The sequence below is a fragment of the Sphaeramia orbicularis genome, chromosome 20 (assembly GCF_902148855.1).
Source record: "Sphaeramia orbicularis chromosome 20, fSphaOr1.1, whole genome shotgun sequence".
Classification (NCBI taxonomy): Eukaryota; Metazoa; Chordata; class Actinopteri; order Kurtiformes; family Apogonidae; genus Sphaeramia; species Sphaeramia orbicularis.
Window position 1 is genome coordinate 15,765,492 of NC_043976.1, and position 24,116 is coordinate 15,789,607.

The window sequence follows — 24,116 nt, forward strand, 5'->3', positions numbered from 1 at the left end:
AGTTTTCTGTTTCCTAACTTATGATGAGGTGATTGTTACTCAGGGAGGGAAAACTGTCAATTTAAAGTGGTGCAACTATAATAAAAAAAAAAAAAAAACAGCTTACGGTGCTCGATGGCGAAGATGGTGAGGTTATGGACCGAGTTCGCTTCACGGTCCAGAGGTTTGGCAGTGCTGATGACCCCGCTGTGAGCATCCACGTTAAAGAAGCGCTCCAAGTCTGTGTTCCTGTCTATGGAGTACCTAGACCACACAAACACACAAATACACAACCTTCAACACAAACAACATACTGTACACAAACGCTTTAAGGGATTTCACATGATTTTCCCATTACACTGCACCATAACCACATAAGTTTAATAACAAAACAGTTTTGCACACTTATTTATGGATACTTCTTTAACTCTTTCATGCATTAATTATGAGAACCTTAGTTAAGATTTTTTTTCTTGAGTGTTTTTATTCCTCCATATGCATGGAAAAAAAACAAACAATGTGATCAAGTTGTTTTTTGTTACAAAAATGTCAATGCATTTAATTTTTGAAGTAAAGAAACGTGTTTAAAACCCAGTATCAGAAATTGATATTAAAACAATGAAATAAAATCGGATGTTTTCTCACATTTTAACATATTCTAAGGCTAACTATTACTCTTTTCATGAAGACAATACGCAAAAAAAAAGAAAAAAACAAAAACATTTTTTTCTAACAAATAATTGATTTACCCTGAAACATGTTACTGCAGATCAGGTTTATCAAGAACAGCAAAGTTACAGTAATGGTATGAACTGCAGTGTATTATGGGATGGTGCATAAGCGTCCACTGTGTTGGCTGATATGGGATTAAAACAACAAAACCCATGAATATACAAAAGAACAGCTGTAGAATAAGTGTCCACTGTAATGACCAGAATGCATGAAAGGGTTAATTATCATATTGATAATATATTGTCTATTACACAGGGGTCAAACATACGGCCCGTGGGCCACAACCAGCCTGCTTGAGGGTCCAATCCAGTCCGTGGGGTGAATTTTTCAAATGCAAAAATTACACTCAGGATATTAACAATCAGAGGGGTTTAAATCTTCTTAGTTCATATTCCACATACAGACCAATATGATCTAAAGTGGATCAGACCAGTCAAATAAATAATAATAATAATAATAATAATAATAATAATAATAATAATAATAATAATAATAATAAAATAAATGAAATGAAATTCTACAGTAAAAACTTATACGCTCCTACCCCCAATCTCTATTCCTTGTGATCCCTATATAGCAATTATTATTTTACATGAATATCAATATAATAATAATAATAATAATAATAATAATAATAATAATAATAATAATAATAATAATAATAATAATAACCTATAAATAATGGCAACTCTTGAAAAATGTTTCTCTTTTATTTTACTCCAAAAAAGTAAAATTCCACAAAAATGTTGACATCTACAAATTATCTTTTCACACAAAATGTGAATAACCTCAAATGTCTTAAGAGAAGAAAGTGTAATTTTACCAATTTTCTGCCTGTTACTAAATGTTTTGTATATTTGTAGATCCACTGTGATTATGTGTAAATGATAAACTGAGGCATAATATTGTTCAAATTGCACTTTTTTTCTAAAGAAATGTCAGGTTGTTCATGTTATTCACATTTTTAACCCTTTCATGCACCAATTATGAGAACCTTAATCAAAATTTTTTCCTAAGTGTTTTTATTCCTCTTTAGGCTTGAAAAAAAACAATGCAATTGAACATTTTCTTCTGAAAAATAAATAAAAATAAATAAATAAAATAAAAATATTTAAAAAAAAAAATACATAAAAAACAATAATGAAAAAGAAAAAAATTCTTATGAACCTATTTTTCATGAAGTTGCAAAAAAGTCCACTCAACTGGACATCATGTATTTAATTTCTGACACACAGAAACATGTATTTACTGATAAATTGTGTGAAAACTATGGGGAGGGCTTATGATTCTGGGGTTTATGCTCAGGAGAGATCTACATAATGTTACCAATTCATGTCAGAAAAGATGTGTAGTGTCTTAAAACTTTAATAAAGATATGTGTAAAAACAAAACAAAACAAAACAAAAAAATGAAAAGAACAACAAAATCCATGAATATACAAGAGAACAGCTGTAGAATACAGGGGTTGGACAAAATAATGGAAACACCTTCACCTCAAGATGATAATGCCCCAATCCATACAGCTAGAATTGTTAAAGAATGGCATGAGGAACATTCTAATGAAGTTGAGCATCTCGTATGGCCGGCACAGTCCCCAGACCTCAACATTATTGAGCATTTATGGTCAGTTTTAGAGATTCAAGTAAGACGTCGATTTCCACCGCCATCGTCTCTAAAAGAGTTGGAGGGTATTCTAACTGAAGAATGGCATAAAATTCCTTTGGAAACAATTCACAAGTTGTATGAATCAATACCTCGGAGAATTGAGGCTGTAATTGCCGCAAAAGGCGGACCTACACCATATTAAATTATATTTTGTTGATTTTTTTAAGGTGTTTCCATTATTTTGTCCAACCCCTGTAGCTGTCCACCGTAGTGACCAGTATGCATGAAAGGGTTAAGGAAACTTTGTAAATATAAACACGTATGCATACTTTAACCCTTTCATGCATAGTGGTCACTACAGTGGAGAGTTCTTCTACAGATGTTCTCTTGTATATTCATCATTGGTTTTGTTGTTTTAGTTCCATATCAGCCAACACAGTGGACACTTATGCACCATCCCATAAACTGCAAATCATACCATTACAGTAACTTTGCTGTTCTTGATAAACCTGATCTGTAGTAACATGTTTGAGTGTAAATGAATTGCTAGTTGTTATTAGACTGTAATTAACAGTTTTCTTAACCCTTTCATGCATGAATTATGAGCCTTAATCAAGATTTTTTTCCATAGCGTTTTTATTCCTCTTTAGGCTTGAAAACAAAACAAAAAAAAAAAAACAACAAAACAATGGAATTGATTTTTTATTAACCTATTTTTCAAGGAATTACAAAAATGTTCACTCAGCTGGACACCATGCGTTGAATTTTAGAAGCAAAGAAACATGTATTTACTGATATACTGTGTGAAAACTATGAAATAAAAACATTTTTAATGCTGCTAATTTGATGTTTTCTCACATTTTAACACACCTGCAGGGAGATAATATGCAAAAAAAAAAAAAAAAACAAGCAACTTTTGTTTAAAAAAACAAACAAAACAAAACTGTTTATTTCAGTCTAGTAACAATTAGCTTTTTTTTTTTTTTTTCACACTCAAACATGTTACTGCAGATCAGGTTTATCTAGAACAGCAAAGTTATAGTAATGGTATGAATTGCAGCGTATGTGATGATGCAAAAAATAACAAATCCATGAATATACAAGAAAACTCCTTTCATCAGCTGTCCACTGTAGTGACCTCTATGCATGAAAGGGTTAAACAAAAAGATCTTTTTTATATATTATCTCCATGAAGTGAGTAATAACTATATGTTAGAGTATGATAAAATGTGAGAAAACATTAGATTAACTGAATGAAAAACATTTTATTTCATATTTTTCACACAGTATACCACTTTCTGACATTGCATTTTAAATTCCTGTTTCTTTGTTGCAGAAATTAAATGTGTAGTGTCCAGCTGAGAGGACATTTTTGAAACTCCATAAAAAATAGGTTCATTAAAAAAAATTCAATCACATTGTCTTTCTCATGCCTAATGAAAACACCCATAATTCATGCACCAAAGGGTTAATGTAATAGTACTTTTTTCACTTCTATTATTTTACTGGTCCTGCCCATTTCAGATCATATTGGGCTAAATGTGGCCCCTGAACTAAAATGAGTTTGACACCCCTGGTCAAGCACATACTGTACAAATTGCTGTTTTAAGTGTGTCTTAATAGAGCATTTTAATGTGTGTGTGTGTGTGTGTGTGTGTGTGTGTGTATGTGTATATATATATATATATATATATATATATATATATATATATATATATATATATATATACAGAGTAGAGAAGCAAAATTTACAATGAACATTTAGTTGTTTTTTCTCAGCAGGCACTACGTCAATTATTTTGAAACCAAACATATATTGATGTCATAATCATACCTAACACTATTATCCATACCTTTTCAGAAACTTTTGCCCATATGAGTAATCAGGAAAGCAAACGTCAAAGAGTGTGTGATTTGCTGAATGCACTCGTCACACCAAAGGAGATTTCAAAAATAGTTGGAGTGTCCATAAAGACTGTTTATAATGGAAAGAAGAGAATGACTATGAGCAAAACTATTACGAGAAAGTCTGGAAGATACTATTAAAGAAGAATGGGAGAAGTTGTCACCCGAATATTTGAGGAACACTTGCGCAAGTTTCAGGAAGCGTGTGAAGGCAGTTATTGAGAAAGAAGGAGGACACATAGAATAAAAACATTTTCTATTATGTACATTTTCTTGTGGCAAATAAATTCTCATGACTTTCAATAAACTAATTGGTCATACACTGTCTTTCAATCCCTGCCTCAAAATATTGTAAATTTTGCTTCCCCACCCTGTACATATAAATATATATGTATATATATATATATATATATATATATATATATATATATATATATATATATATATATATATATATATATATATATATATGGTGTCCCATAAGTCTCCATACATAGGAAAGATATACGTTTCTTGACATAAACCATTTTTATTTATATAATATGCTCTATATGACTGCCATTTTGTCCGGAACACATTTCAATGCATGTCCTCCACTGCTGAAGAACTACAAAGAAGAAATATAAAGAAATACATGTTAGAACCATATATTTATGGAATGTATTATGTCTCCTATGTATGGAGACTTATGGGACACCCTGTATATGTTTGTATATTTAAGGTTTTTTAAACAGCAAAGGGTTAGGACTAATGTAAAGCAAATGTGTATTTCTGTTGTGGATGTCAGAATGTGAATTTCTTTGACAATGACAGAGAAGAACTGTACAAACATTTTTCAATTTAAAAGGTTACATAAGGAAAGAATAGAGAGGATTTATAAAAGCATGTAATGAAATAATTTTACTTATGGATTTTGGATTTGTTTTATTTTCATTAGTCGCTTTTCCGTTGACCCTCAAATTACTCAAATATAACTTGAAAAATGAAAAACAATTTCTCCAAAAGTCTCATTTTTCAATTAAAAGTTTTTTGCGCTGGCAAGAGGTGGTTTTCCGGGCATAGCGGAAATGGTATATCACCCAAAACTGCTATGGAAAGACCTTTTTTCGCAACTAGAGTCAGGTGAATTAAAAGCGGATGTTGATGTACGTTACAACAAGTGAAGAAGAAAAAGAAACATGTCGCGGTATGTGTGGACACACCAGGAAACCCAATCAATTCTTAATTTAGAACAAGATAGAGGGGTAATATATAATAATAATGAATATATCTGTAAATCAACACCATATTTAGGTTCGTTGCCATGTTTATGGAATGACCTCTCATGTCATCTCGTGACAATAAATAAACAAATCATAAATCATCGCATTTGTGATTTAATGGAAAAACCAACATTGCGCACTTCTGTTTTTTCGACATTTAGTAAATACCGGTAAAGTTTTGCGCAGATGTCCAATGACTATCATATAAACCGTTTACTGTAATAAGTGTAACGGCAGCTTATCTGATGTAAGCAGATGTTTTAAGAAAGGGGCAGGAATTATAAGTTTTCTTCATCCTGCTCCTTCCCGATCATTTAGATTAAAATGAATAAATAAATGAAAGTACATACAGGGTGACACAAAAAAACGGGAACTTTTTAACAATCCAATAAAACCAAGAGTGATGGAAGAAAAATATTTTATTCATAGTAATTGAAACCTTAAAACATGCCATTTAAGAAACAATGATGGAATTTTCATTTTTTTTAAATTACAGGGTGACCCAAAAAAACGGGAATTTTTGAAGTGTGTATTGGCAGACATGAGCAAGTGGCAGCACTGCGAGACAGTGACCTTGAGCAAGTAACCACACCCCCATTTTAGTAACCATTGGCGGCTGTGCAAGAATTGTTCGGTAACCGTGTGATCTCAAGATTCGGTAACGTTCCCTGGCCCCCTAGATCGCCAGATTTGTCTGTTTGGGATTTTTTCTTGTGGGGCTATCTCAAGAGTAAAGTGTACACGACTCGACCAAGAACTCTGGATGAGTTAAAACAGAGAATTCAGGATGAAATTCACAGTATCCCAGCTGAGATGTTGCAGCGGTCAATGAGGAATCTCAACAGCAGATTTCAAGAATGCATTCGTACAGGAGGACGCCATCTACAGGAAGTAATTTTTAAAAAAATGAAAATTCCATCATTGTTTCTTAAATGGCATGTTTTAAGGTTTCAATTACTATGAATAAAATATTTTTCTTCCATCACTCTTGGTTTTATTGGATTGTTAAAAGGTTCCCGTTTTTTTTTTGTGTCACCCTGTACATACATATATACATACACTGAACAAAAATATAAACGCACCACTTTTGTTTTTGCTCCCATTTTTCATGAGCTGAACTCAAAGATCTAAAACTTTTTCTGTGTACACACAAGGTTTATTTCTCTCAAATATTGTTCACAAATCTGTCTAAATTTGTGTTAGTGAACACTTCTTCTTTGCTGAGATAATCCATCCACCTCACAGGTGTGGCATATCAAGATGCTGATTAGACAGCAGGATTTTTGCACAGGTGTGCCTTAGGCTGGCCACAATAAAAAGCCACTCTAAAATGTGCAGTTTTATCACACAGCACAATACCACAGATGTCACAAGTTTTAAGGGAATATGCAGTTGGCATGCTGACTTCAGGAATGTCCAGCAGAGCTTTTGCCTGTGAATTGAATGTTCATTTCTCTACCATAAGCCATCTCCAAAGCTGTTTCAAAGAATTCACGAAGAAGACTGTGCGAGGAAAATGGTGGTCACACCAAATACTGACTGGTTTTCTGACCCCCCTGGACCACCCAATACAGTAAAAGTGCACATTTTAGAGTGGCCTTTTATTGTGGCCAGCCTAAGTCACACCTGTGCAATAATCCTGCTGTCTAATCAGCATCTTGATATGCCACACCTGTGAGGTGGATGGATTATCTCAGCAAAGGACAAAGGAGAAGTGCTCACTAACACAGATTTAGACAAATTTATGAACAATATTTGAGAGAAATAGGCCTTTTGTGTACATAGAAAAAGTTTTAGATCTTTGCGTTCAGCTCATGAAAAATGGGAGCAAAAACAAAAGTGGTGCGTTTATATTTTTGTTCAGTGTATTTGTACATTTTACACATATACATATTTCTTTATTTTTTTCCCTTTTCTGTTGTAATGATAATTTCTTTCCTGCTACTCTTTATTATACTTGAATGGAACTGTTGTAACACACAATCATTTCCCCCTATGATTAATATTCTGATTCCAATTCTATCACAGAATACTTTCCGTTGATCAAGTGTGTTTAAGATTTAGTGTGTCATCAACTGGCGAAGTTGTCGACACACTTTCCCAGCGGTTTCCAAAAAAGCTCACATTAATTAACAAACAACTCTACATTCATAAATGCCGGAGAATCTCTGAACTTTGGAGCATGAGAGAAACAAAACCCCATTAAAATTGGATAAAACTGAAAGCTGTGCTGTCCCTCAGCACACAACACTGATCAAACCCTCTCAATACAAACCCACTTGTATTTCTGCAGAAAATTACAACTTCAATTAGCCTACATCCAAAGGGTATTATTGCAATGTAATTTGACTCTTGTGGCTGCATTAGTTCCACAATAATTTTAATTTCAACAGATGTAGTGAAATATATTGCAGACGCTGATAACAGTCACAGGAGCAAAAAGAAGCAATTTACAGCTACAATAGTGCAATAATTTGATTTTCTGATTAAGATTACTAACAATCCTAACAGACTAAGTATGAATACCATACAATATTCATTCAATTAATGCAAAATATGTGTGGATCTCAAGAGTGACACCGCACAGATTGCCAATGTGAGTGCTTGTTTTGAGTCATAAATGCCACGGCACAAGTGTCGAGCCTTGACCCATCCTGCAGGAATGCCCTTCTCTTGTTCAAGATGGCATTTCACTTTTGCAAATGCTGCACTCCTTGGCCCTGCCACCATCTGGCACTGTCTTAGTGACGGCCAAACACAGACTTTAGTCGAGGGTCTGCGGATATTGTGTGTTTAAACAGCATCGTATGGCGATCAACTCACTCATAAACGAAATATTCATTACTTTTGGGGATTGTCTTTGTGGCTTTATGAATCTCACACTACCTTTTTTTCCCCCCTTTAGTTCACAGCTATTGAAATCTACCATGTTTCCTTCAATAAAAAATGGAAGGTAATTAAAAACTAGGTGGGAAAAAGGTAGTTGAACTGTCCATCTGTCATAAAATATGCCTGTCAGTTAAACATAATGCATATTTCGACTGCTTAGATGAGGTGTTGCTATATCTCATATACACAAACCACAGTATTTTCAATCTTATTTGTTGTATTTTATTAAAATCTTCCAAATCAAGGTTCCAACATTATGTTTACCTCCGCCAAGGAAGTTATGTTTTTGCCAGGGTTTGTTTGTTTGTCTGTCCGTTAGTGTGCAACATAACTCAAAAAGTTATGGACAGATTTTGATGAAATTTTCAGGGTTTGTTGGAAATGGGATAAGGCAGAAATGATTAACTTTTGGGGGTCATCTGGATGAATTCCTGGATTCTGGATCACTTTGAAATTTTCATTAACATTGTGGTAAATGGGGCCAAAATTTTCGTTTCCCAATATCTCCCTTAATTATTGACCAAAACTCATGAAATTTCACTCAGGAATTGACAATGGGGTCCTCTATCACATTTCAAAGGCTGATCCGGATCTGATCCAGAAGGCGGATTTTATCTCAATTTATATAAAAAATGGGGGTGCCCTTACTTTTTGGCGTACTGTGCCTTTAATATTAAAGGTAGAAATTTCTGACAAGCGCCATCGTGTAGCTCAGTCAGTTCCGCATCGGGAGTATGCCACCGGATTTCATGTAGCTTTAATACTTAAGGAGCTAGATCCAGAAGAAAACCACCATTACGAGAAATGTGATTTTCGTGAATAACTACTGAACTAATAAGGATATAATTATGAATCCAGTTGCTAATGGTATGTTTTCATGGTCAAGGAATCTTAAAATATAGGTAAAATAAATATGGGACTAATATTTATGGTGGAAATCACAATATGGGGGAATTGTGCAAATCTCATGCAGTTTGACTCAGGGATTTACAACGGGGTGTTCTATCAAATGGCAAAGACTGATCCGGATCTTTCAAAAAGTTATGGACAGATTTGGATGAAAATTTCAGGAAATATTGATACTGGCACAAGGAACAAATGATTAAATTTTGGTGGTGATCGGGGGGGGCACTGATCTGCCTTGGCGGAGGTCTGCGCTCTCAGAGTGCTTTTCTAGTTCGTAATAAAATCCTGGTTAAGAAAATGAAATAATTTGCCTTACAGTAAGTGTTCAGAGAGCTGTAACTACCGATTAAAATGAGCCTTGGCACAAAAATACAACTATTTATGTGTTTTTGCAAAAATCTAAGACTCTCAGATCTGAAATAAATTAGGAAGCTGTTAATATTTCTCTATCTATTCAGTCCTAGTAAAAACATTCAGCTGCTCAAGTCAAAACACCTGTTATCTGTTTCCTATAGATGCAGCTGAAATGTACAAATGCAGATACATTTTGATTTATTTCAAACTGAAGGTGAAAAAGGTTAAATTCACCTTCATCCAATCCAATCTAACTTTATTTGTAAAGCACTTTAAAACCACCGCAGTGGACCAAAGTGCTGTACAGAAAAATAAATAAAAAACAAAATAACAGTAAAATACAAGAAGAGATTAAAAGACACAAAATAAATGTAAAAAGTAAAATGAAAACATAAAAAATAAATACATAAAAATACAGACGAATAGATAAAACCTACATTAAAGACTAAAATACAATAATTTATTGTCACTAAGAACTTTGTTTTGTGCATTTTACTTAGAGAACTTACCATAACTATGCATATATATATAACTGATAGATAGAGCTACTACTACAATGGAAAGCCTCCACAGAGAACTGAACTATAAAAATGATGCCTCATTTACAAAAAAAAAAAAAAAACAATTTTTTCATTTAACAGTAATGCATATCTTATTTCAGTCATTGCAAAGTGTGTATATGTATGTGTAACAATGTCTGTTATGTTAAAGGTGCTGGAAATGCTACGTAATTCTGCAGCACAATATGTTCTCCATATGGAAACATGATCTATAAACACTAAACATCCAAACATGCAAATATCCAAACATCTATAAAACTGATAAATAAGAATATCTTCTGGATATTTGTTAATTGCTGTTTTGCACAAAGAATTGGTTTGTTTCGCTTTTGTCAGAGAAACTTAAAGGGCTCATATTTTGCTAAACCCACTTTTATTAGTCTTTGGTTCATTTATTTGTGTATTTGGACCCTAATAGTTCATAAAGTTTGAATTTGAACCTTCCAGGTGCTGCAAAGCTTTCTTTATATTCATTTTGGCAAAAAATTCATGGGATTTCTACAACCTGTTTGAATTCCTTCTTAATTTGTTACGTCTTTGCACATTTGCACATATAAGGTCAAGACTTCCGATAAACATTTCTCTGAGTACGACATAATTGTTTATCAGCAGCAGCGGTTGTAGTCCATACTGAAAATACGTCCAAACTTCGAGATGATTACCTAAAATGTTCAGTTGTTGGTTGAACGGGACAGAGCAGCACAGTCAACAACCTGGAGGGGGCGGAGCCTGAAGTGGCTCATTTGCATTTAAAGGGCCAGCGCTCAAAATCACCTTTCTGGTGTCATTACTCAGAAATAGGGTTGAAGATGGACCTGTGGAGTTAAATTAATGAAGAATTCAGACCCAAGCAGAGCATTTACAGTTGATGTAGACCACAGGGAAATGTTTTAAAATGCAGCGTTTTAAAACACATGTTTTTTTCTTGTCCAGCCCTGACAAATTTTTGGTCAATTTATTTCAACACCATGTCCAAGATATTTTTGAAAACTATTGACATTTCACCACACATTGCTATTTTTGGTCTACCAGAAGAGTATACTCAATACTCTGTAAAAGAGTTAGAAGTGATAGCTTTCACCTCCCTGATTGCTAAACACCATCTCCTCCTTAATTGGAAATCTACAATAGCCCCCTCCAATACACAATGGATTAATGAAGTTATGTCTTTTTTAAAAGTAGAGAAAATTAAATATTTGTAGTGAGGACACTCGAACCAATTCTATAATAAATGGCAAGTGTTTTGGGATTTTTTTTGAGACAATGTAATTCCCTTTCCCCTCCCTTTTTTTTTTTTTTTTTTTTTTTAGTTATTAATTATTTATTTATTTTCATATGTTTATGACAGTAGTTTAAGTATATTATTCAGACGATGTTTTAGTTTACTTTTCATTATATTGTTTGTCTAGTTTTATTGTTATTTGTCACAAAAAGAAAAAAAAAATGCAAATTCGAAAGTAATGATGTTTACAAACCTGGTTAATGTTGACATAAGGGTGCCATGGTGTTGGCATGTATTTTTTTGTTACCTTGTATGCATACCAATAAAAATATGAAACTATGAAACAGTAAAATGCATAATTCCATTTCAAAAAAAAAAAAAAAAAAAAAGCAAATTATCACCCCTTTCAGAATACAGGGTGTAATCTGTAATTCTATCCTTATTTTTGAATCAAGTAACAGACAACAACCGTCGTAAAGAGATTTGTGGACTTGGAAGTGACTTTGACTCGCGACAAAAAGAAGTATGACGCATTGCGAAACACCCACTCCCCAGACTTCGGTATGGAATAGATGGTGCATATTTCACAGCGCCTGGCCTAAAAATCCAGACTGTTTTCTCAGTATTGAATAGACAGAGTAAACTGGATGACAGGCCAGGCTAGACAGACACTGTTTACACTATCTTTACACCAAAGCTACACTCAATACTGTTTCTTTTATGATTCGCTATACTTATTGACTATACAAACTGTGGGAATTAGAATAAAAAAAGCATGTCTGTAAAGTGTCCTTGTGTAAAATAAAGAACCGGCCCTTCTTACAGCTTCCACAGTCCTGAATGAAATCCCATGGATGAATGGAGGGGCTACGTGAGGACACGCTTCACTTTTGTCCGAGTGACTGAAAGAACACATGGTGTTAGAGCCCGTAGCGTCGTGTAATAGCAGCACAGAAAATCATTAGTACCTGATGGCGCTGTTGGTGGTGTCTGGGTCGTGGGCGGAGACTCTCCCGATGGAGGTGCCCACTTTGGCGTCCTCTGAAATGACCATCTTGCTGAGCGGCGTGGAAAAGACCGGCGCCTCGTTCACGTCTTCCACCGTCACCTTGACTGATGTGGTGTCGCTAAATGGACCCAGGCTCAAAAAGTTGGAGTCAATATTCCTGTTTGTGGCTTCGATTCTCAGTGAAAAGCTGCTCTTTGTCTCGAAGTCTAGAGGCTGGAGGGCACAGACAGGAAGAATATTCAGAATACAGTATGTCAGGGGTCTCAAACATGTGGTCCGGGGGCCAAGACCGGCCCACCAAAGGGTCCAAACTGGCCCGCGGGATGAATTAGTGCAGTGGTTTCCAGCCTTTTTTGACTCGTGACCCCATTTTAACCCTTTGGTGCATGAATTATGAGAGTCTTAATCAAGATTCTTTTTTTTCCTGAGTGTTTTTCTTCCTCTAGGCATTAAAAAAACAATGCAATTAAAAAAAATTTGTGAACCTATTTTTCATGGAGTTGCAAAAATGTCCACTCAGCTGGAAACCATGCGTTTAATTTTTGATGTAAAGAAACATATTTACTGATATACTGTGTGAAAACTAGGAAAGAAAAACATTTTTAATGCTGCTAATCTGATGTTTTCTCACATTTTAACAGATAATATCCAAAAAAATCCTTTTTGTTTAAAAAAAAAACAAACAAAATTGTTAATTACAGTCTAATAATAATAATAATAATAATAATAATAATAATAATAATGATAATGATAATAATAATAAAAAGCAACTGATTTCCACTCAAACATGTTACTGCAGATCAGGTTTATAAAGAACAGCAAAGTTACAGTAACGGTATGAACTACAGTGTATGGGAGGATGCATGAGCGTCCACTGCGTCGGCTGATATGGAATTAAAACAATAAAACTCATGAATATACAAGAGAACAGCTGTAGAATAACTGTCCACTGGAGTGACCACTATGCATGAAAGGTTTAAAATCACAATTTTCAGGCGACCCCAGACATTCAAAACGAAGATATTTTTTTGCTAAAATTAATTTGTTTTTGATCATGTACTAGTTTGCTATAATATGTTGCAAATAAATGTTAATTTTAGGCAACATTTAGGTCAGTGTTTTTCAACCCTGGGGTCTGGACCCCACATGAGGTCGCCTGGAATTCAAATGGGGTCGCCTGAAAGTTCTAGTAACTGCTAAAAAATTTAAACTTACTAATAAAAATATACATTATATAGCCCGAATGTTGCCTAAAGTTAACGTTTATTTGGAACATAATATAGCAAACTATTACAAGATCAAAAACAAATTAATTTTAGCAGAAAAAATGTCTCAGTTTTGAATGTCTGGGGTCGCCTGAAATTTGTAAAGTAAAGTAAAGTAAAGTAAATTTTATTTATAGAGCACTTTTCACAGACAGAGTCACAAAGTGCTTTATCAATTCAAATCAGAATCAAATTAAGTTTACAGAGACCCAACAGAATCCTTCCAGAATTTGTGATGTTAAACTGGGGTCACGAGCCAAAAAAGGTTAGAAACCACTGGGTTTGCCTATATAATGTAAGTTTTAATTTTTTTATCAATTACTAGAAATTTCAGGCGACCCCATTTGAATCCCAGGCGACCCCAAGTGGGGTCTCGACCCCAAGGTTGAAAAACACAGAATTAGTGAAATACAAAAATTAGACTGAAGATATTAAAAATCAAGGATGTTAAAACAATTTTGGGTCAATTCGATCTAAAGTGGGTCAGACCAATAAAATACTATCATAATAAACAATAAATAATGAAAACTACACATTTTTCTCTTTGTTTTAGTGTAAAAAAGTAAAATTACACAAACATTTATACATTTACAGACTAACCTTTTACAAGAAACAAGAAATGTGAACAACCTGAACAAAAATGAACAACCTGAAATGTCTCTAAGTGTAACTGTACCAATATTCTGTCTGTTATTAAATGTTTTGTGTATTTGTAGATCCACTGTGATCTGTAAGTTGTAATGAACATGTGTAAATGAGAAGCTGAGGCCAAATAATGGCATAATTGTTAAAATTGCACTTTTTTTTCTTAGCAAATTTCATTTTGTTCATGGTTTTTCATGTTTATCACATTTTTTTAAAGGGTAGTTTGTAAATGGAAACACTTTAATAATATAATTTTACTTTTTTCACTCTAAAACAGGGGTGTCAAACATGTGGCCCGGGGGCCAAATCCGGTCCACCATAGGGTCCAGTCCGGCCCTTGGGATGAATTTGTGAAATGCAAAAATTAAACTGAAGATATTAATCATTTTAGTTCAGGTTTCACATACAGACCAATTTAATCTCAAGTGCATTGCATCAGTCAAATACTATCATAAAAACTCATAAATACTCACAACTCCAAATTTTTCTCTTTGTAAATGTAAAAATTTTCACATCATTTTACTGTATTTACACTAAAACAAACTAACATTTCACAAAAACACAAATAACCTCAATAAATATAAACATTTTGAAATTTCTGAAGTGTAATTTTAACAATATTCTTCCTGTTATTAAATGTTTTGTGTATTTGTTGATCCACTGTGATCTGTAAATTGTAATTTACATGTTTAAATGATAAACTGAGACATAATCTTGTTAAAATTGCACTTAGTTTTCTTAAGAAATTTCAGTTTGTTCACGTTATTCACATTGTTTTAAAGGACAGTTGGGAAATATAAACATTTTCATCACATAATTGTACTTTTTTTTTTGCTCTAAAACATTGAAAGAAAGTTCGGAGTTGACATTATTTATATATTATTATGTTATTATTTCACTGGTCCAGCCTACTTCAGATCAAATTTGGCTTAATGTGGCCCCTGAATGAAAATGAGTTTGACACCCCTGCCCTAAAACATAGAAGTTACATATACAAATTTTGGAATTGACATTATTTCTATATTATTGTGCTATTATTTTAATGATCCGGCCCACTTTAGGTCATATTTGGCTGTATGTGGCCCCTGAACTAACATGAGTTTGACACCCCAGCAGTATGTGATGTACACTTTTCTTGTCTTGGAAAAAAAAAAAAAAAAAAAAAAAAGTCTAGCCTTTAGCTGAGACAAAAACGCATTTTGTTTATATTACAGAAATAGCTTTGCATTGGAAAAATAGTGGATTAGTGAAGAGTGGATTAATTTGTTAAAGAAGTATTATCAGTTCTGCATTCAAAACTTTAAAAGAATAAAAAAAAAATTGGTAAGTAAAAAAAAAAACAAACGCATTTTGTTGAAGATTTCTAACATTCTCTACTGACTACCCCAACAGTTTAGTATGTTAACTTGTAAATCATTTAAACAATACACAAATATTGATCCCAATTAAGAACGTGGATTGTAAAGACCCCTTACAAATTAACACCAAGCCTTAAACCGAGTCTTTACTGATGGATTATGGGAACTTTGTGCTGTGAAGCAATAATATTGATTTTAAGAAAGGCCCAGAACACGATGAGAGGAATTCTGCAGCCAATGCTTTTGAACCATTTTGTCATTCTGTCTGGATTATTGAACTGCCCATTGCAATATATAATATACTGTGGGAGAGCATTGATTTGACACTTTCATTGTCACTGGCTTTCTCCGATGTTGTAATTGTCTGAGTTTGGTGCAAAAACAAACAAAAGATCAAATTGCCCCATCTGACAGAAATGGCTTGTGGTCAACAAAAGCTCTCTCTCTCTCTCTCTCTGTGCTACAAAAGAGCTGCAGAAATGAACTGTCACATCCATGTGGCCTGAGGAAACCATTTCAAGTCCTCTGAAACCATGAAATGTAAAGCATGAGCTCTGAGCTACAGCTGGCGCAACAAAACTCAGGAAAGAATTTATATATATTTTTTTGCACTCTGTAAATAAATAAGTGGCTTGTTAAATGTTCTTTGGAAGATTGTATTTATTTATGTAGGTGGATTTTAATGACATTATTTATAGAAATTTGGCTCCCATGGTGAATGTTTAAATGCCTCTCTTCCCTCCATCCTTCTTTTCAATAATTACTATACTGTCTCCAGAGATTGTTAGTCTTGAGCTGTGGCGGTTGTTCAGCTTGGAGTGACAGTCAGATGAATACCTCAATTAAAGTGCTGTTTTGTAATTAGTAATTATCGCCTAATCCAGAGGTTCAGACGAAAGGGAAACCAGCTGAGGCAGTTATCCAAGTATCTGCTCGATGCTTACAGATCATTGCGGATTGAAAAACCGCTGTGACATGACAACATGAAACAGTTGGTTTCAAGACCGGAACCAGCGACAAATTATTTTACCCTCTTTATACAAATATATTCACAAAGTCCAACAAGACTTCGATTCGTCTCTCTGTACTTTCTCGTTTCTGATGATCGCCTTCAACTACAAGCCAATAGAGCTGCAACAAAAACTGACACTTAACCCTTTATCGGACAAGTGACTATTTCTGGTCATTTCTGCACACATTCACATTACAAGACAGTGACGGTAACAGTTACAGTGAGGACAGTGAGTCAAAAATCTCAGGTCCAATGTGGTCTACAGGGTCTGCATGAACAGTGAGTGGACCTGCTTTGTTAGGTACCATGAAGTAATGGTACTAATGTAAGGAATGATGTTCAAAGGGATAATGTGGATGTGGACAGGGGTCTGGATTAGCATTAATGTTGGTCTAATGTTCTAAAAAAACATGTTCCTAGCACCTTACATATGTTTTTCTTGTATTTTTTTAATAGGGTTGTCAAAATTAATGCATTAAGTGGATTAATCCATCATGACTTATCTGATTAAAAATTTTAATGCAATTAACCCATCTACATTTTTTTTTTTTTTTATGTGAATATTTAATTACCTCTGCCAAGTAGGTTATGTTTTTGTCGGCGTTGGTTTGTCTGTTTGTCTGTGTGCAAGATAACTCAAAAAGTTATGGATGGATTTGGATGGAAATTTCAGGAAATGTTGATACTGGCACAAGGAACAAATGATTAAATTTTGGTGGTGATTGGGGGTGGGGGGGGGGCACTGATCTGCCTTGGCGGAGGTCTGTGCTGTACGAGTGCTTTTCTTGAAAAGACAGCGCAGACCTCCGCCAAGGCAGATCAGTGCCCCCCCGATCACCACCAAAATTTGATCATTTGTTCCTTGTGCCAGTATCAACATTTCCTGAAATTTTCATCCAAATCTGTCCATAACTTTTTGAGTTATTTTGCACACGGACAGACAGACAGACAAGACAAAGGGGGGGGGGGGGGGGCACTGATCTGCCTTGGCGGAGGTCTGCACTCTCCGAGTACTTCTAGTTTCAAGTTGTTTTGTTGAAACTGTTTAATAAACACGTTAAGTGCATATATATTCCCTTCTTTCTTGAGTCTGTTTGCTCATGCAAAATGAAATGCGATTAATATAGATTAAAAATGAATGATATTTAATTGTGATTAATCACAATTAATCCACAGCAACCCTGTGATTAATCTGATTAAAAATTTGTATTGTTTGATAGCACACATTTTGTATATACTGTATACTTCTTGGATTTTTTTTTTTGGTGCCACATATGGGAAAAGAACCAAATACAGTAACTTCCGTGACCTTGATTTTCTACATAACAATAAAAAAATTTGATGAATTTCACAAAAGTAATAAAGTTTTGTTATGCTAAGGTTGAAATTTTGAGTTTTACAGTATTTCTGTGCCCTATGAATAGTTAATTCAGATGCATTCACTGACCTTGCACCACAATCTGTTCATGCAGTTCTCTCAAGTAGGAGCAACCCACAACTGGGAAGAGATATTTTTATGTAGTTGCCTTTCGTTTATTTAATTAGGGATTTTGTCCTTCAGCCACAGACTCTGAATCAGTTCATCCTTGACTCTAAATGAACATTGGTGTCAATATAGAACAAGTTTCCTCATGGCAATTTCAAGGAGATATTGTGTTCAATAGAATGGAGCAGCATGAGGCTACAGCGACCATGACCTTTGGCCACCAGAATGTTTTCAGCTTCTTCTTGACCATTTGTGCCAAATCTTTAGCAATTTAGTCGAACTTATCACAAGAGATTACAAGCGTAATAGGACCCGACAGATGGACAGATGTCCTTATAGAGATGTGCAGTGAACGCATCTGAAAAGACTAAACAGGTTATTAAAACGGCACGCTTTTGAAAAATTATGCAAAAAGAACTATGCAGATATTTTTAGTGGATTATTTTCAACAGTGGATTTATAATTCTCTGAAGTGTTTTACACAAATTACACAAGTCCCCCATTGGATTTAACCCATAAAGACCCAAACATCCACTGGTGACCAAAACCATCTACTGATCTAAACTGTTTAATACCTGTCCATCCACTAATCCTATCAATACATGTAAATAATTGGTGTAAAATGCAGTTTGTCATCTTTTCATGGTCATCAGATATGGCCCATTTGGATGTTCAGAGGCTCCGTAGTTACCGTGGAAACACCGTCATCTTCTTCAACATTGATTCACCAGTAAAACGCACTAACAAGGTCAGTCTGGTTCTTACTGTGGCCCGGTTCCACTTCGTCGGTCCCCGGTTAGACCTGTCCTGTTAATGTCTCCATCTGGACCCCCCCCCCACACACACACACCACCACCATAACACAGTGACACTCACTCCGATCAGTTGGAGTGGAGTTCAGCAGATCTGGACACAGGACGGCAGTGACTCGCAATAAACCATCATGTTCAGTCTTGTGTAAAAGTCTCTGGTCCACGTCGATGTCAGTCTCAAACTAGAAAAGCACTTGGAGAGCACAGATGTCCGCTAAGGCAGATCAGCCCCCCCCCCCCCCCCCCCCCACTAAAATGTAATCATTTGTTCCTTGTGCCAGTATCAACATTTCCTGAAAATTTCATGAAAATCCATCCATAACTTTTTGAGTTATCTTGCTAACAGACAAACTGCGATGAAAACATAACCTCCGCTGTTACACTTGGCAGAGGTAACAAATTGAGGACCATTGTATTTCTTCCTGATCTGTGTGTTACACCAGTAAACTTAGCTCAGCTCCCCATTTTATCAACTCTACTACTTCTAGAACCAGTGGATTCCCATGAGTCAACCAAGGTTATTGTCGTTAACGAAAACTAACGAAATGACAAAAACTAGAATTGTAAAAACATTTTCATTAACTGAAATAAATAAAAACTATAATTAAAAGAAAAAAACAATAACTAACTGAACTGTATTGTATGTTTACAAAACTAACTAAAACGTATAAAAATTCTGGATAAAATTCCCTTCGTTTTCGTCTTTTGTCGATGTCGGATTGATATGAAGTCAATTTATTTCCCTCCAGCAATTTTTGCTGGTGGCACCATATGATATTTAACGGTTCGTCACTTCTTGTCACTTGTGGTTTAGAGTCGTCTTCTGGTCCCCACTCTACCTGGAAGCATGGAGAACAGCAGAGTCCTGTCTTGGATTTATTTGAATTCGATGGCGAAGAAGATTAAAGATATAAAGAAACTAAAACTAAGCATTTAGAAAATAACGAAAACTAATAAAAATTAGCAAACCCGCTCTAAAAACTAACCAAAACTAACTGAATTAGAGAAAAAAAGTCAAAACGAAATAAAACTAAACTATTATGAAAAACCCAACACTATTATAACCTTGGATTTAACACACTAGTAAATAAATAAGTCACATCACAGAGTTATAATTGCAAGCACTTCAAACCGAAATTGAAGTATTTTCCAGACCTTAAAAACATAACACTGAAATTCAAGCATTTTCAAGGAATTCAAGCACCTGTACGAACCCTTCAACAGGCAGCTTCTGCGGTCTCTGCAGTACTAAGCTGATGGGGGTATAGAACTCCCCTGGATGGGACACTAGTCCATCACTGACTAGTCCCCCAGCAGAAGGCAGCAGTCATTTATAAGCTTGGTCGACTGGAGCAAGTCTGGGAAAAATGTCTTGCTCAAGGACACGAGACAGTGGTTGGGCCCAGGATCGAACTCAGCACCTTCGGGTTATGCGTCTGACTACTGCATCCCTAAGAGTGGTGGGTGATATTCATTAGTTTCTCTATAAGTAGTCTTGGTAGCAGTAGCATAATAAACCTTCAGAATAATTCCATACATGAAAGGTTGAAAGACCACGTTCTGATGTTGTGGTATATATAATTTATGAACAAAGGAATGGATTGCAAGGAGTTACAGTATGTGCTGCAATCCATATTCCAAGCAGCATTTAATGCCACACTAGCTGCTCACATACAGAGCATTGCCCAAAAGAGTGGGATATTTTTCTGCCTTATGTCTCACTTCCACTTTTACAAAGGACACTTCAGTCGCATTTATGGGCAGAAAGTTATGGTACAAAGGTTTGACAAGTCACTATAGACTCTATTCACAGTCTGATTCTCAAATATTAACCCATAAAGACCCAGTGCTACTTCTGTGTCACTCCCCAAATGAATTTTTCTCTCTATTTAACCTTTCGTAAGTAATTTATCACCATTTATTATAATATTATTCCATGTATTTTGCATTTTTCAGTGTTAATCATGTATTTTTCCCTATATGTAATTAGCTGATCATGTAGATGTTCATGAAAACTCAGAGTACATTCAAAGGTTATTATATCAAAACGCAGAAAACTGACGAGAAAGTGACTTTTTCAGCAAATCTATCAATAACTGAATGTAAAAACAAATGTCTCTATCCAGTCATTGATCCAACTCCATGGGTTTTACTGGTGAATCAATGTTGTAGAAGATGATGGTGTTTCCACGGTAACTACGGAGCCTTTAAACATCCAAATGGGTCATATCTGATGACCATGAAAAGATGAATAACTGTATTTTACACCAATTATTGACTGATTGATTGAAATCTTTATTTCAAACATGCAGACAGTGAAATCAAAATAAAAATCAATGAACAAAATATAAGTAGTGGTACATAAAAGGTTGATAAGCAAACAAAAGAAAAATAAATTATTATTAATAATAATAATAATAATAAATGAAATGAAATTATATATGATCGAAAAGGAGTAGGAAGAAGTAAAAACTTATATGCTCCTACCCCAAATCTCTATTCCTTATAATCACTATATAGCAGTTATTATTTTACATGAATATCAATATAATAATAATAATAATAATAATAATAATAATAATAATAATAATAATAATAATAAAACAATATCACACGTCCTTTTTTCCTATATACACTAATATGATAAGATAATACCCAATTACAAATTATCCTACCAAATATTAATACCAGATAATAATAAAAACTAAAAAAAACAAACAAAAACACAAATACATATATTATATAAATACATATAATATTCTATTTTGTTCTATATAGTAATATAGTAATAATATATTCACATGTCCATATTAAAAGTAGATATTATCAACATGTATGTGGCAAATCCCCACTATGAAAAACATGTATTGATAAGATTCGTGGATCAACAGGTATTAAATATTTTAGATCAGTAGATGGTTTCAGTTGCCAGGGGACGTTTGTATAAGTAAAAGCACAGGTGTCAAACATGCGGCCCGAGGGCCAAATCCGGCCCGCCAAAGGGTCCAATCCGGCCCTTGGAATGAATTTGTGAAACGTAAAAATAAAATATTAACAATCCTTTTAGTTCAGGTTCCAAAATTCAGACTAATTCAACCTTAAGTGGGTAGCATTCAGTAAAATACTATTATAATAACATAAAAATAATGACAACTCCAAATATTTTGTTTGTAAATGTACATATTCCATGTTTTTCCACTAAAAAAAAAGTATAATTTTGAAAAAAATGTGAATAACCTGAACAAATATGAACAACCTGAAATGTCTTAAGAGAAGTTAGTACAATTTTAACAATATGTTTTGTGTATTTGTTAGGGATGTCCAATAATATCGGCTCACCGATATTATCGGCCCGGTATTGGCATAAAAATGTAATATCAGTGAATATCGTTATCGTTTTTTTTGCCTATCATTAAAACCGATAAAATAATGCCTTGATTTCACCGGCATTTACCGACACGTAAATAAAGCATTGTTTGTAGCTGAAAGAAATGTGCAGTTTTCAAAATTGTACAGTAGAGTTGCCACACTGTAATAGACTCAAGGAGGGAGGGAGAGAAAATAAATAAATATGGCATTTTTTCCACAACTTAAGTTGAAGTATGTATTCTTTGCACAGACAGTGTTTACATTTTGAAAGCCTTGTTGCATTTGAGAATGTATCCAATGGGGCATCACAAGAAAATTAGGCATGATGTGTTAATTCCATGACAGGAGATATGTGATGTCACCTAAAATTAGTTTAATATCCCACATATATCGGCAGCAGTATCGGTAGATATCGGAATCGGAAATTAAGCGTTGGACAATATTGGCATATCGGTTTTTGGCAAAAAAGCCAATATTGGACATCCCTAGTATTTTAGATCTGTTGTGATCTGTAAGTTCTAATGTACATGTGTAAATGATAAACTGAGGCATAATATTGTTAAAATTACAATTATCTTTTCAGTTTGTTCGTGTTATTCACATCTTTTGAAAGGATAGTTTGTAGATGTAAACCTTTTCATAATGTAAATTTACTTGTTTCACTCTAAAACACAGAGAGAAAAGTTTGGAGTTGACTTAATTTATATACAGGGTGGGGAAGCAAAATTTACAATATTTTGAGGCAGGGATTGAAAGACAGTGTATGACCAATTAGTTTATTGAAAATCATGAGAATTTATTTGCCACAAGAAAATGTACATAATAGAAAATGTTTTTATTCTATGTGTCCTCCTTCTTTCTCAATAACTGCCTTCACACGCTTCCTGAAACTTGTGCAAGTGTTCCTCAAATATTCGGGTGACAACTTCTCCCATTCTTCTTTAATAGTATCTTCCAGACTTTCTCGTAATAGTTTTGCTCATAGTCATTCTCTTCTTTCCATTATAAACAGTCTTTATGGACACTCCTACTATTTTTGAAATCTCCTTTGGTGTGACGAGTGCATTCAGCAAATCACACACTCTTTGACGTTTGCTTTCCTGATTACTCATATGGGCAAAAGTTTCTGAAAAGGTATGGATAATAGTGTTAGGTATGATTATGACATCAATATATGTTTGGTTTCAAAACAATTGACGTAGTGCCTGCTGAGAAAAAACAACTAAATGTTCATTGTAAATTTTGCTTCCCCACCCTGTATTATTATGTTATTTTACTGGTTCGGCCCACTTCAGATCAGATTTTGCCAAATGTGGCCCCTGAACTAAAATGAGCTTGACACCCCTGGGTTAAAGGCAAACAAGTGTCTGAATCCACTCTATTTTAACTTCGTACCTTTAAGAGAATGATGACTCCATCCTGTGTGTCTTCATCGGTTGTAATGTTGAACATGCCCGGTCCGTCCCCGTCCATGATCCTGTAGTCCATCTCTGCGTTGGAGCCTATGTCGGCATCAGCTGCCTTGATTCTGGCCACAACAGACTGAACGGGCAGTGACTCCGGCACCGTGTACTGATAGTTCTCTAGAAAAAAAAAAAAACCCACATAGACAGAGGCGGTTGGTGGTGATAAATACTTAATCTGGTACTGATTTACCTTTCAGCTGCTCTGTCTGTGTTATATTGTAGTTTTGATTCAGTCATGTGGGTCCTAAACAGCATTGGGCGTAACGCATGCATTACAGGT

The 24,116-nt window shown here is 34.6% G+C and overlaps 1 protein-coding gene across 1 annotated transcript in view; it reads right to left on the minus strand.

Moving 5' to 3' along the window:
* The window catches only part of LOC115411715 (cadherin-7-like), a 354,822-nt gene that overhangs the window by 15,376 nt on the left and 315,330 nt on the right, over nt 1-24,116 (minus strand). The window contains exons 5-7 of the mRNA XM_030123930.1: nt 23,766-23,953; nt 12,383-12,636; nt 107-243 (exon numbers count right to left, since the gene is read on the minus strand). Of these exons, the coding sequence (XP_029979790.1) occupies nt 107-243; nt 12,383-12,636; nt 23,766-23,953 (579 nt within the window). The remainder of the gene's footprint in view (nt 1-106; nt 244-12,382; nt 12,637-23,765; nt 23,954-24,116) is intronic.